The sequence below is a fragment of the Cupressus sempervirens genome, chromosome 1 (genome assembly GCF_028749045.1).
Source record: "Cupressus sempervirens isolate cs-2001-9-10 chromosome 1, ASM2874904v1, whole genome shotgun sequence".
In the NCBI taxonomy this organism is placed as follows: domain Eukaryota; kingdom Viridiplantae; phylum Streptophyta; class Pinopsida; order Cupressales; family Cupressaceae; genus Cupressus; species Cupressus sempervirens.
Window position 1 is genome coordinate 266,247,918 of NC_143118.1, and position 14,971 is coordinate 266,262,888.

Genomic DNA, 14,971 nt, shown 5'->3' on the forward strand with positions numbered 1-14,971 from the left:
ATACATGCATTCCAAATGACAATATACCCTTGTGCTTATCTAGTTACTAAATGATAGGCCCAGAGAATAATGTTGCTCATATACAATATAAGAAAATATGACCAGCGACCAATGAAGTCGCAATAATTAAAAACTAGATATACATGTTTCATTTCTTTCATTCAATGGATATCACATATACATAGAATTACATATCCTATATTATAGGAAACCTCCTAAACTACTTCCCTTACCATATCAAGCTGTTTCTACAACTCAATATTCGCAGCACTAATTTAATAGGTTGTTAATAATTTAGCAACCTAAGAAACATTTATTATATGCAACCTATAAATGATGCAATATATTCAACAATTGCAAGTGTTGAGAGCTCCTCAAAGACACTGAAGAGGAAGATTTCATCGAAATAGGTAGGTTTTTGTTGCTTTTGCTAGTTTTTTATATTTTTCTTTGCATTTATTTTTAAAACTGAAATGAGCTCTCTAGCTTTGTTTTGTTTTTTCATTTTGGTTTAGGGGTTTGTATGTTGTTTATAGATTCATAGAATGGCAAGTGCCTCTAGCTCTAGGAATTCTCGATTCAAAACAAACCCAAGCTCTAGACTATGGAAAAATGTGGAAATGGTACAACAACTACTAGGTGGAGAAGGTCATGTTTGGATTTGTAGCCATTGTAAAAAGCAATATGTGACAGCACATTTGTACTTTCTCTCTCTATGGCATCAGTTCTCTCTATATATTCTTGCATATTTCTCAAGAGCCAATGTCAAGTAAGAAATCAAAGGGTGGGTCCTCGAAAATAGAATTTCACAATGAGGGTAGAGACATTGCAAAGCAAGACACAACTAGATGCATCTATTATGCAAATGGATTGTCATTTGATATTGTTCACTCACCATATTGGCAAAAAATCGCAAGATTAGATAATACAACTCAAATGGGTTCCAAAGCGCGAGATATGAAGTGTTAACTACCTTATTGGGCAAAGAGGTGAAATACGTTGACAATGCATTGAAGCTTGCTAGGGTTTCATAGATCAAAACAAGTGTGTCCATAGCATTGGATGGAAGGAAAGATGCAAGAAATCGCCTTTTGATCAATGTTATTGCAGCGTCCACTACAAATTTTATGTCTTTCAAAATAGTGGATTGTGAAGGGCAAGTGAAGGACAGTCCATTTATTGCCAAAATTCATTTCTAAGCATTGAGCAAGTTGGCACTCAAAATATTGTTCAGGTAATAACAGACAATGCCAATAACTGTAGAGTTGTTGAATTATTGGTTGAGGAACATTGCGATTACATTTTTTGGACACCTTGTGATGTACTCTCACTCAACCTAATGCTAAAAAAATGGGACCAAAATTAGATGGATCAAACAAGTGTATGGTGATGACTAGGAGGATCCAAATGTTCATCACCCACACTATATGTCATAAAGCATATTTAGACAATTCTCAAGATAAGAGCTCTTGAAAAAGTTAGAATTATTTACAATTTAAGTATGTTTTACTTTCGTAAAATTTCTAGGTTATTTATTTAACTTATTATTATTTTGATTTTGAAGTAGGTTGAGGAGACCCTTTTTGCCTCCAACACAATTGTTTGGACAACTTGTGAAGATTCGTAAGACATCATCTATAATGGTAATCACTTCTAATTCGAGCATATGTAGGCAATCTAGCGATACAAAGGCACTGATACTCGATAACTCTTGGTTGGATTGTACAGAGTACCTCCTGAGAATTATTGAGCCTATATTAAACATGATATGATACACTAATGTGGATATATTGACTCAATGATTAGAATACGAAAAAAAACATAAATGAAAACAAGCAAGATACTAAAGAAAGATTCTTCAAGGAACTATAGAAAATTGTAGTAGAGAGATGGAACAAAATGTCTACTCATTTGCATCGTCTTGCCTTCGTATTGAGCCCTAAGTACTATAGTCAAGTGGTCCTTGACTACAATAGCACTAGAGTTGCTGCACATAAAGATCCTAAAGTTGCTCAAGGGTACAAGGTGGTCTTGGTAGATTATTTCTCAAAGACATACAACTTCTAGTGAGGTCTAACTTCATGAATTTCACAAGCACATATGATTGTGGTCTTAACACTCTTGCAGAGATGCATAATGTTGATGCTCATAATTGGCGGTACTTCCATAAAGAAGCATAGTAGTACCTACAAAGTATTGCATCAATGTTATCTCACAAGTTTTGTTTCCTAACTCTAAAGATTCGAATTTCTAAATTTTAGTTGATGAATATTGAATTTATGTTTAAAAACATTATTTGTAACTCTTAACCCTCTAATTTCAAAATTGAAATACTGATAAAGTTGCTAGTTCATCATCAGCTGAGAAGAATTGGAGCACACACTCCATCATCCATTCAAAAAAGCACAATAGACTACACTCCACGAAGGCGGAAGATTTGGTCTATGTGCATTCAAACTTGAGACTCCTAAGTCCTAACACAAAGAAAATACCTATAAAAAAGGAGAGGCAAGTCAGTGGGATGTTGAACCGATGCATGCAGAGTTGGAAAATTGAATGGCCCACATTGGTGCACTTAGTTGATGATGGCCATGACCTACCTAGTGATCATGAAGCTGATCCTGGTGCTAATATTGCTAGTACTGATGCTAGTGACACTACTTGTGCTTCTAATTTGTCACGGCAGGAGCATGGTAGGCTTGATGACTGTCGATGCCATTTGATTAGTGATGATTGAATGTTGAAGTTGAAATTATTATTTTTGAACTGAAACATTGACACGATAGTGTATTTTGGCATTTTGCTATATTATTTGGACTAGAACAGTAATATATATATGGTGTATTTTTCTATAGGCTATGCTACTTTACTATTAGCATACTGGTATATTATGAACTTATTTGCTGCTGCATATACGTATATATTTTTTATATGTTATTGTGCACGTATACATTTTTATATGTTATTGTACGGGTAAACAAGAAACGAACCCAAAATTGCCCAAGAGAGAAACTGATCAAACCCAAGAACCCAAATCTCAAACCCGAACCCAATTTTCAACCCGGACTGGCAACTTCGTTATAATCCCATTTTGAGAAGTGGAAACTACCTTGACGTGGTTTATTTTATACTTTTATTTTATCATAAAACCAGAATCAAGAAAACTTTGTAGTCTACTCCGTGACAAGTTATCAAATCAAATATTTAACTAACTGAATTCATTTTCCCATACATAAGAAAGATACTAAGAGAAGCTCTTGAAATAGATCTCCAAAAAAAATCCGAACTATTTCATTAGCTAAATCTGCAAAACATGCCTATAAATCACCAAAATGTTCCAACTATCTTTTGAGTTTAAGCTGTAAAACAAACCTGATGTGTAAATCTGCGATTTGGGCTACCAAACAGACGGGCAAGTCCAAAGTCGCCTAACTTTAGTTGGCCATCAGATGCTATCAACAAGTTGTTTGGTTTCATATCCCTGTAAACTTCAAAGCATGCATTACAAAATTGACTTTCACATACTTGTGACATTCTAGAAATTGCCACTAAAAAATTCAACAAATAACTGAGATGCGGCATTGTTCCAAATATATTGAGGCAACAACCTAAGCTGCAAGTCCCAAGAGTTACCTATGTAAAACCCACTTTCTATGGCAAACAGCAAGGCCTTTCAATGTCATCTGCATATAAGATTTTATATCAGCTGGAGAGAGATGTATGTTTCGGTCCTTTATGACTGTCTCAAGATCACTCTCCATAAACTCAAAAACAATATGTAAATTCCGTTTGTGTGGATAAGCATCAATCAGCTGTATTATGCTTGGATCCTTCAGCTCCTTCAACAATTTTATTTCTCGCAAGGCAGTCACATGAACACCTTCCTTTGCATCCCCGAGATGAATTTTCTTTACTGCAACAGTTTTGTTTGTCTACACAGCACATCACAATCTATAAGATTTAAATTTTTTTTAAAATACAGAATTAAACAAAGGTAACACTGAATTTAGCAGAAATCGGCACAAATTTCAAACATGATGAATCTAACAATATCGTTAGGGAATAAACAATTCTCAAATATGAAAATGTACATCTAGAACTCACAGAACTGCTGAACTTGCACCAACACCTATTCCTTTAAAGCTCTGACAGATTAAAAGAAATATGAAATGAAACAGTTCCCTACATAAAAAAAAATTTAAAACATTAAGAAAAGTACATATGAAATTTAGACCAAACAAGATAGCTTCAAACTTGTCAATAAATTCATGAAAAGAGCAGAAGGATACAAACATTATCAAGAGTGATACAAACAAGAACAGAGAAAAGAAATGATGTAGACTCTGTTGTCAATGCAGAAAACATTTCTTCTTGGACAGCAACAGTGATTTCTATACAAGGAGAATATTAATGTGGAATAAAATCCTATCATAGCATGCATTGAAAAATGTCTTCTTACAGGAACACATACAGGCATCATTATTGTCCTCTTTGACATGCTGGCAAACCAGAATAAATAATGATCAATTCTCAAAATACGGTATAAGGCAAGTAAATATTTTATCTTATTGTGAAATGCCAACCTGCTTACAAAGAATCAACTCTATTTTTCAAATTCTACAGGAAACACATTAATAAGCTTCTAAAATTTGCCCTGCTGAAAGGAATGTCTAAACTCATCTCAAATAAAAATCTTATTTTATGTGCCATAGTTACAGGATGACAATATTGAAGTTCAGATTGTTCATGTTAATTGTAGCTATGGTCGGATTCTTTTAGGCTGACATAGATAGCATAAAAGTTGTGATAATATAATTATTATAATTATATATTGATAATATAATCATTACATTTAATATTAGAATATAGTTAGATATTAATTATATAATTAATTATATGGGATATTTATTAAAATAATGAGGCCACATGTGAGTGGCCCTTGGTGAAGGGGCACCACCAACAGGTATAAAGGAAGATTAAACTTTCCTCTCTTGGCATCCATTATATACAACCTAATGCATATCAAATAATAAATATGCAGAGACATGCTCGAAGTAGACAGTGAAAGCTTATTGTCTATGGTTGGGAAGGCAAGACATTGCCCGTGGTTAAACAAGCACACAAAATAAACAGAGATTGGATAGAGGATGATATTCAACCAACGGATGGCTTATCACTATCAGTCATTGCCTAAGGAATACTATCAGACTTAACAAGAAACATCTATTTTATAGAACAATCCAAGACTTGGCCATATTTTTACAAAGCTGAACCATTGTTGATGTAGGTGTTGAGATCTAATTGAAAAGATCATTGTTGAAAGAGATTATTGAAAGAGGGAGATTGTTGAAGCAGAAAATGTGTTTCAACCATTGTTTTGTCACAGATGTCAAACCTACTATTTTACTAGTAAGACAATTGCTTATAAGATTCAAGTACTATCACTTAGTCGATTGATGAAAAGGATTTGATCAATAAGATGTAACAATAGCACCTAAAGGAAAGGTTGAGTTATGGTTATGTAATGAAGTACAAGGATCAGTTAAGACAATGATTAAATGATGTATTGCTAATCTGCTTAAGGTTACAAAGACAGGTTACACTCAAAAAATTTAGAAGAACAAGTTGCACAAAGATTGTCTGCCAAGCTTGACCGAGTTGATAGTAGGTGTCGAGCAAAGTTAGTGCGAGCCAAGCAGAAAATCAGTTGGAGCAGAGTAAAAGCAAATTCTAGTGTATGCCAAGTAAAATAGTTGATGCCGAGTCACACAGTACGTGTCGAGAATCAGTAAACTTTAGTTGATGCCAAGTGAACTCACAGTTGATGCCAAGCAACACAATATGTGTCAAGCATCAGAAGATTGATAACGCCAAGCTGCTGCATCATTAGAAAAGTCAAAGATTTGCCAAATCTAAGCTAACAAGTTTGTTTTCTTGAAGTCTATGAACCAGGTGGAAGATAATGTTGATGAGCTGGTAGCACAGAATTTGAAATAAATCGTTTTTAGGCAAATTCAAATGGATTCTAGGAGAAGTTTCTAGAATAAAGATGGAATATGAAGTAGATACATTGTATCTTACCTAATCCGTCCAAACCCTAAAATGGACGATGGAAAATGGCAAAGTATCTTAATTTCCTATTTACAGGAATGTCTGATTGTGAAGCAAAGTGAGAGGAGAAGGTCAGAAAGACAAGGAAAGAACAGAGAAAAGGAAGACAGGATATCAAGGACTCTACTTCATCGAGTGACCAAAAGGGTGACTACATTGGCATGCTAAGCAAGAAGGCTCATGGAGATATATGCTTGAAGGGTGAACAAGCTGGCAGAACTGCAAAGTATGAAAGCCAAGCAAAATTGAGAACTGAATAGTGATCTGTAATCTGCAAGAGAAGTTGTAAGTTGTATCAGATCAAAGCTCTATTGTTACTCTCTAACTCTTGTATCAGTTTAGGGTAAAATCCTTTGGACTAAGGTTGATTTAACAGTCATTTGAAAATCCTTTAACCAAGTGGCATTCCAAGTGAATGGCCTAAAGTCCTCTAACAAGGTTCACTTTTAACAGGGTGATTGAAATCCCTTAACCGAGTCACATTTAATAGTGTGTGTTGTAACCTTTACCAAGGTTGGCTTTTCATAGGGCATCACTTCAGAAGAGTGAAAAGGAGTAGCATGTTACTGGTGGTTTTTTCCAAATTGGGTTTCCACGTTAAATCATTGTGTCAAGTGTGTTGATGAATCTTTATGTTTCATGTTTATATTGCTGCAAGTTGATTTAACAGTAACCTACAAGTTTTAGTGATAAGCTTGGATGCATGCACAGATATGTATGTTTAATGGGTTCATTAAACTAAGTGAGAAGTTTTATTTGTACATCTAGACCTTGAATAACTGATTCAACATCCGCCCCCCCCCCCACACCAGTTATTCTAAAGAATTCTAACAGTACGGATATGACCACAACAAATCCAAACTTATATAAACTAACAAATTGAAAAATCAAACATGCTATAGAGTTTGCAAGGATGTTTCTAACCACAATACCGTGTCTGTAAACTTTCACTGCTATTTGGGAAACACGATGAAAATAACACATTTACTCCAAAATTGACAAGTTACAGATCATTAGAATACAGATTTTGGGTTTCATCAAGGTTGAAAAAATGACTAAGAAGCACCCAGAACAGACACAAACTCATAAATACAACATATTTGTGCAACTCAGATCAGAAATTGACTGTTAAATAGTAAAGTTATGCAAGGCATTTTGGAATTAACGAATTACTGGAAACACTTGTGAAATTAGGCTCTTCCCACAATCCTCCAAACTAAAATAGTTTTCTGAATTTGTCCTCTTGTAAAACAATTTTATGGGAACTTATTTCACTAAAATAAAAAATGAAAAGGAATCGTGGCTTCCTCACAAATGAAAATTTTAAGAAAGTTAACAAAGGAGACACAATGTGAGTGAGAATAGTGGTCTTAGGCCACTCATATGGATTTATTGGAATTTGGCTACTTGTTGCAGTACCTTAGTGAAATAAGAGTCCATTGGATCATGAAAAACAGATCTCATAGCTTCTGGTGCATTGCTAGAACGATGTAGAAACCCATCCTTGCCAAGTCAGCTGAATGTAATGCTAGACTCACCCCTCAAGGGTTGTCGTGCTTGCATGAACAAGGTGATGTTATGGAGAGCTTCTCTAGATAAACAAAGCCTGGCATATAGACCTCAAACATGATCTAATGGCAACGGTACCATGGGAATAAGAAATCAAATGACAAAACCAAATAATAAAGATATGTAACTAAGTGACATCGGGTAACTAAGTGACATAGGGACTTGGGAAGAATTGCCATCTCATAGTGAACCAAAAACAAATGTAGTTGCTATTTCAATGTCCAACAACATATATAGTACTATTGCAAACAATTCCAAATCAACTAATAAAGATGACATGATGATGCTGCAAAAAGAATATAAAACTTTTAAATGCAGATATAACACGAGGTAAAATGCAAAGTAAGTTGGCTTGATTGGGGTTGCAAACTTTCAAGTCAATGGATAAGTGTGTCTGAGCCAGATTAGTATTAGGATAAATGAACTTCCAATCAGTACCAGTTACCAGGTGAAGGTGCTGACCATAATACCCAATGCCATACAATATTGCATTTCACTCGTTTCAAATAATTCAATCCCACCTCTCCACCCCAATAAGCAACGAATGCCAAGTGGAATATTCAAGCTCGTTTTAGATGGATCACTAAATGAATAACTCAAATTATATGCTTCAACTGATGTAAAAAAATAAAACTAGAATATTTGCTGAGGCTATGTCCAAGCATTAAGATGGTGTAGTCATCGTAGTAGCATTGCTTATGGGGCCAGTTAAAGAAATGGTTTTCACTTAATTCTTGATCTCATATTCCAGAGCAGATAGCTTATCGACTAAGGGAAACTTCCATGCTGTACTAAACATAGCATAAGGACATCAGATAAAGACCAGTTCCCAAAGAATCAAACTAGCAGGGCATTGACATATTATGCCAATGATGGCACAGATTAAACACCCGGCACACATGCCCCCTACGTTAAAGTGATCTGCAGGTTAATGTAGCCTGACAGGCATGGTAGAATAGTAGGCATACGACAAAGCGACAAGTTTCTTGACCAGAATCAGTTTCAGCACTGACATGGTGATTGTAAAAATGCAATCGACATGGCTTGGTAAATCAAAATTATCCACTAAATCAAAAATACAGTCAAGACAGGTTGCCCGCAAGGCCATACCACATAAGGCCTTGTCTCTAAACAGAGCCATTTACATTTAAAAGAGGGGTGAAAAATTATCCAAATTTTCTGGGCACTAGACACAACTATTCTCTTTTTCATAGAGTATTACGGAGAGTCCCACAAGGACTAAGGCAGGGTTCCCATGAGGGGTGTTTAAGCTCTACTTTTTTAGGAGCAAAGAGTAAAATTTTATTCAGAATCTTCTCTATAAAAATATATGCCCTAAAATTTAGCAAGCAGGTGAAAAAGGGGAGAGACTGGAAATAGCCCCACCAGCTTAGGAATGTTTTTTTGCCATTTGCCAAACATTTGAATTTTAGTTTTTTAGTTAAATAATAGTTTTAGAGGGAATTTAATTTTTTGACTTATTTTTAATTTATTTTCCTTCAATTTGGGAACTAAAATTATCAGCTTCAATATACAACATCATGGGAGCACTAGTTTTAAATATTCCCTAAAAACTAGAATGCGGCTTCCACTTTATTTTATAAAAAGCCCCATTACATGGGACCCCAGCCTAAATCCATATAATTCTGAACCCTAAAGTCTCTATTAAAATAAAGCTCAGCAAACCACCTTCAAAAAAGTCAATGCCCTAAACTTCCTCCTTCCCAATCAACATGAAGCAACAGAATTGCAAACAATGTAAAACAGTTAAAAGCAAAGAGATGAACAATTCTATTAACAGTTCAACAACAAAGAGATCGAAAAGTAACACTAGTTCAAAATTGAAAAGTAATAATAACTTACCAGAGTATCAAAAGCCTTGTAGACAGTACCATATGTACCCTGTCCTAAAGTGATACCCTTTTTATATCTCTCCGAGGGATCGGCTGGTCTCAAAAGCCCATTAGAGGAAGGTAGACCATATTTATTAGTAATTTTCGCATTGATGTTGTTGCTTCTGGGTTCGGGGTTCGACTCTCCATCCGAACTCGGTTGCTGGTTCAAGTCCACCATGTTATTCAGTACTGGTGATCTGTTTTGCAAGCTCTGTGATCCCAGATTGTAGGGTGACGATTGTATGTTACCGTTCGTATTCACTTGGATCCTCTGTTTTCCTGAAAATGTTGAAATGGGTGAGAGAAGAGGAGGATTCCAAGACAATCGAATTGGCTTGGTAAATGAAAATGACCCACTAAATTATAAACGCAATCAAGATTCGCGAACTATAGCAGGTCTCCGAATTTCAAAATAATTGCGGAAAGGGGGTTTTATGCCCTCAAACCCTAGTAGCGAAAATCACTTCATCGCCGGCGAGCGCTCTTTCTTTAGCAGCTTTATTGTTTTGGAAGAAACCCTGTCCAAACTGCGACTGCCTGTGTTAAGTTTGGAAGCAATAAACGAGCAGGGGGGTCATACCGTAACCAGGGTGCGGGTGGATCTAGCAACAATGGTAATCCTAGACCGCCACGTTGCAGGAAAAAAAACACTAATATCAGCACTGATGGTTTTAGCAGTGTAGCATTAGGTAAAAATGAAGGAAGATGGCAGACGGACACCAAGCAAGCAAGCTCTGTGATCCCAGATTGTAGGGTGATAATTGTATGTTATTGTTTGTTTTCTCTTGGATCCTCTATTTTCCTGGAGAGGAGGATGCCAAAGAGAAGAGCAGGGACCAACAGAGAATGGCAGAATCCCCTGTGCCTGCCTTTGTTTTAGGAACTACGACGACCTTTTTCCTTCCAATAGTATGACTACAATTGTACTCAAAAGGTTCAATTGCCTATAGTGTTTTGAAAAGATGGTTTTAGAAATTGAGGTAAATTAGAATGAATTGGATAAGAGAGTGAATTATGGTAGCAGTTCTCTTTCTAAGTGAAAATATGCATGGGTCAATGAGTTTGACTCAAAATCACACATTTAAATCCTCATAGCAATATCACAATATTTATGTATATTCATATGTTTCAAATTCTTTAATCTATATTATTATATAATTTCATAATATTTGTAATAAAAGATAATTTATTTTTTAGAACATTTTTTATTAAGTGTAAAATATTAAGAAAATGAATTCTTTTAATATTCATTTCATACGACATGTAATAGGAAAAATAATCTATATTGTAAGAAAGTTATTACTAATTTAAAAATTTGAAGAGAATATTTAAATTCTAATTTTAGTAGAAAAAAAAATGTGATTGATTTATTGTTTTAAATTTTGTTATTTATTTTTAATATTGTATTTTTTTTATCGTGATCGGTAAAGTTGTAAACATTAATAAGGAAAAAAGTTAAGTTGTAGCTGCAACTTAATGAAAAGTATTTAGATAAATAAATATATGAATATATGTGTGTGTACAATTGTTTATCTTCCAATGTCCTAAACTTCCTCTATTTGAATCAACATGAAGTGACATAATTAACAAAAAGATGTACAATATCATTAATAGTTCCAATGCCCTAAACTTCCTCCTTTCAAATCAACATGAAGCAATAGAATTACAAACAATGAAATGCTTTTAAAAGCAAAATGATGTAAAATATCATTAACAATTCAACAACAAAGGGATTGAAATGAAACATTAGTTCAAAAATGAAAAGAATAACTTACTAAAGTATCAAAAGCCTTGTAGATAATGCCATGTGTACCCTATCTTAAAGTGATATCGTTTTCACATCTCTTTGAGGGATTGGGTATTTTTTCAAGCCCATTAGAGGAAGGTAGACCATAATTATTAGTAATTTTAGCATTGTTGTTGTTACTTATGGGTTCTGCATTCGACTCTCTACTTGACCTTTGTTGTCGGTTCAAGTCCAGCATGTTATTCAACATTAGTGATTTGTTTCGCAAGCTCCCATGATCCCAAATTGTTGGGTGACAATCATATGTTACTGTTTGTTTTCTCTAAGATTCTTTGTTTTCTTAAATATGTTGAAATAGGTGAGAGGGGAGGAGGATGCAAAAAAAAGAGTGGGGACCAGCAAGGAACGAGAGTTTCCCTTGTGTCTTCCTTTGTTTTACAAACTATAACAACCTTCTTGCTTCCAATATTATGACTACAACTATACCAATTGGTTGAATGTGCATGCTTATAGTTTCTGAAAATATTTTTATAATTTTAGGTAAATTGGAATGTATTGAATAAGAGAGTGAACCATGTTAGTAGTTCTCTTTTAGTAATTATATCAATATAAACATAGTTATGTATGTGTGGATGTTTCAAACTCTTTTATCCATATAATTATTTAATTTCATAATATTAGCAATAAAAAATAATATATACTTGGGCAAGAGCCTACGACACAATGGTAAATTGTGAGCTTCTTATCTAGGAGGTCTTGGGTTCGAGTCTACTTGAGTTTAACAAATAATAATTTTTTTTATGTTTTTTCTTTATCGGTAAAAAGCCTAAGCCAAACCTTTAATTAAATAGTTGAAATTTATACATGATTCCTCTATTCAATTAGGGAGCTTAAACCACTTACAAAGTACATAAAATAGAATAGGGACATTCCCCTATTTACATAATTATGAAATTGAAAATTGTGTCCTTGATTTAGTCATGATCTTCCTTAGTCAGGGAGCTTAAACCACTTACAAAGTACAAACAATAGAATAGGGGCATTCCCCTATTTACATAATTATGAAATTCAAAACTATCCCTGATTTAGTCATGATCATCCTCATTTTGTTATATGATTTTGAGAATTTCTTGCATTGATAGCTTCCCATTTAAGTTGCTCTTTATCTCTGCTTTAGCTAACTGTGTTAATTTAGACTATATACAATACTTCTAGGCCAAGATCATTGTTAGGTTAATCAACTAAAAACCTCTAGATTATCAATTAAGGACAATTGAATTATCAAGGAGAATGTCTTCTCAAATTATCAAGAACACATAAGATTTTTGCTTCAAAGATGACTGTGATCATTGTTCCTTTCCTTATTAACAACCAACATCTTTTTAAACCAACATAAATATCATCGTGGTGTATATGATTCCCAGCAAAGATGATTATGTTATTTTCCATAATGCCTTAGTTGTGTATTCTATTAATTTGGTGATATGTATTAATGAGAGTTGTTGTGGAATGTTATTCTATGTTTATATAATGTATCTCTGATATATTTGAGTTAGTTATAAAGATATTTAATATTGATTCAAATTAGCATAAAAAAAAATTTAACATTGTTTGAAAAGTTTGATATTAATACCAACAAATTGGTTGTGAAAAACAATCCTCAATTCCTAACTATCCATGAGACTCATTTAGTTTATTAGAAATTACCTTGACACAAATGACCTAAACTACTAAATAGTTAATGTCGTTGAATATTTCAAAAGTCTAAAACATAAAGGTTCAACATTATTTTTAATTGATCTTGAACTTAAGCCTTGAAAGAGAATAATTCTATTTAGACTAAAATATTAGTCATATGATTCATACTATCCTTGCATCCAATCATCTAATTGTAGAAATTGTTGTTAATAAGTGACAATTTGAATCAAATCATTATATTATTTGAAATCGGGTATCTAATTTAGGGTACAATCATTGGATAAAGCTTTGAGGATACTACTCAGCTGAACGAAAATGGACATAGGAATTAGTCCATATGCATGGAAGTCAAGGAATGATGATCTTCATCTATTTCATCTTCAATGTACATGCTCGAGATTTCTAAGAGGTCCAAACTAGCCTCAAAATTGCTTTCCCGAATTCCAACTTTTTCTTTAGTAACAAACCAATCCATCCGGTCATGATGACATGGGTTGCAAACATGTATATAATGTAAAAAAAAAAAATTAAATTCCTCTGCATTATGGGGAGCCATTCCAAGAGCCTAGATGTATCAATGGTAGATACCATATATTATAGAGGAAATAATTTCCTTCCATGTTGAAGAAGATCATAATGACATGGTTTGCATATCAGAAGGTTGTCACATACATTAGTCATTACTTTCTTCAAGTTACCTAAAAGTTCTGGTTTGAACAATCTCCTATAGAGTATTGATACTTGACTTATCTGGCTCTACCAGACAATCCATGGCTACAAACATGGAGAATATGTCAATGCTGACCTAATACCAATCTGTAGTGGTAACAAATTCTTTTCCAAGAACTCGTAGGGCTGATCTCACTATCAAAAAATTAGTGTTAAGGAGGATCACTCTTAGATTTTTACCAGAAATGGGCTTGTCGAATGCAATTTGGAAAGTTGGTCCCTTTGACTTAAAGATTGTGTTTATTGTGGGAGCCCAACCATCCCAAGCTTTCAATATTATTTAAAGATTAGCATGATTTTTGGGTTACTAAATCAATTGCTCTTCCTTTCAATGGCAACATAAAGGAAGGTAATACAAGTGCCCAAAAGAAGAAAGGGCCCATGGAAATTCAAATGTTTGATCTACTATCCTAAAGATAGCCGTAAAGATGAAAAAGTATTTTACACTATAGCTTAATCCAATTTTCATTAATACGTAATTGTGAAACACTTATCAATATAATGGGTAAAGTGGTCTGCTTACAAATTCATAACCAATGTTGTATCGATGCTTAAAACTATAAATATTATGAAAACTAAGATGCATTTACCATTTTGTAGTTTTTGTTATCATTTGTTAGAGCTATTTAAAGCTAATTAAGCCTCTGAATGGCATATTTACCTATGCTAAGTTGAGACTAACTTAATATTGTATATTAATTATGTTGAAAGAAGTTAAAAACTAATTTATCTAATCTAATTTATTAAGTTAAATATGAAAATTTTAAAAATCCATACAAAGACAATATCATTGATTAGCATATAGCATAACTTGAAACAAAGCATAAACACTAGTGACCATTCTTAAAAAAAACATAATAGCTATAAGTTAATTATGCATTTATATATGCTTGGGAGTTACATTTAAAATAAGAGAACTAAAATTGCCAAAAAAATAGCTAAACAAGAATGACTATCAAGACTATACAAACTACTTGAGTTTGTAGTGATATCCATATCTAAGCAAAATGAGAGGTTCCTACCTCTAGAGAAACTTGAAAAGTACAGAAGGCTTGATTCTTGGATTTTTTTTGCTTTCTTTCTTCAACTTTGAGGTCTAAATCTTCGTCAAGTCCAGGCAAACAACATTGGCATAGGACATAATTTAGGTTTCCCATTCTTATTTTTGGTATATCCTTGATTACATCCCAATCTTCTACCCAAATGATCTAATATTTTGAGA

The 14,971-nt window shown here is 33.8% G+C and overlaps 1 protein-coding gene across 2 annotated transcripts in view; it reads right to left on the reverse strand.

The window, feature by feature from the left end:
• Positions 1 to 10,563, reverse strand: part of LOC149577142 (cyclin-dependent kinase D-2-like) — a 97,006-nt gene extending 86,443 nt beyond the window's left edge. The window contains exons 1-4 of one of the 2 annotated variants that reach the window (XM_089822427.1): positions 10,022 to 10,493; positions 9,544 to 9,854; positions 3,634 to 3,932; positions 3,373 to 3,481 (exon numbers count right to left, since the gene is read on the reverse strand). In XM_089822427.1, the coding sequence (XP_089678553.1) occupies positions 3,373 to 3,481; positions 3,634 to 3,932; positions 9,544 to 9,753 (618 nt within the window). In that variant the 5' untranslated portion in view covers positions 9,754 to 9,854; positions 10,022 to 10,493. Of the gene's footprint in view, positions 1 to 3,372; positions 3,482 to 3,633; positions 3,933 to 9,543 lie in introns of both variants that reach the window. The other variant, XM_089822423.1, reaches the window with a different exon arrangement.
• Positions 10,564 to 14,971: the final 4,408 nt, after the last annotated feature.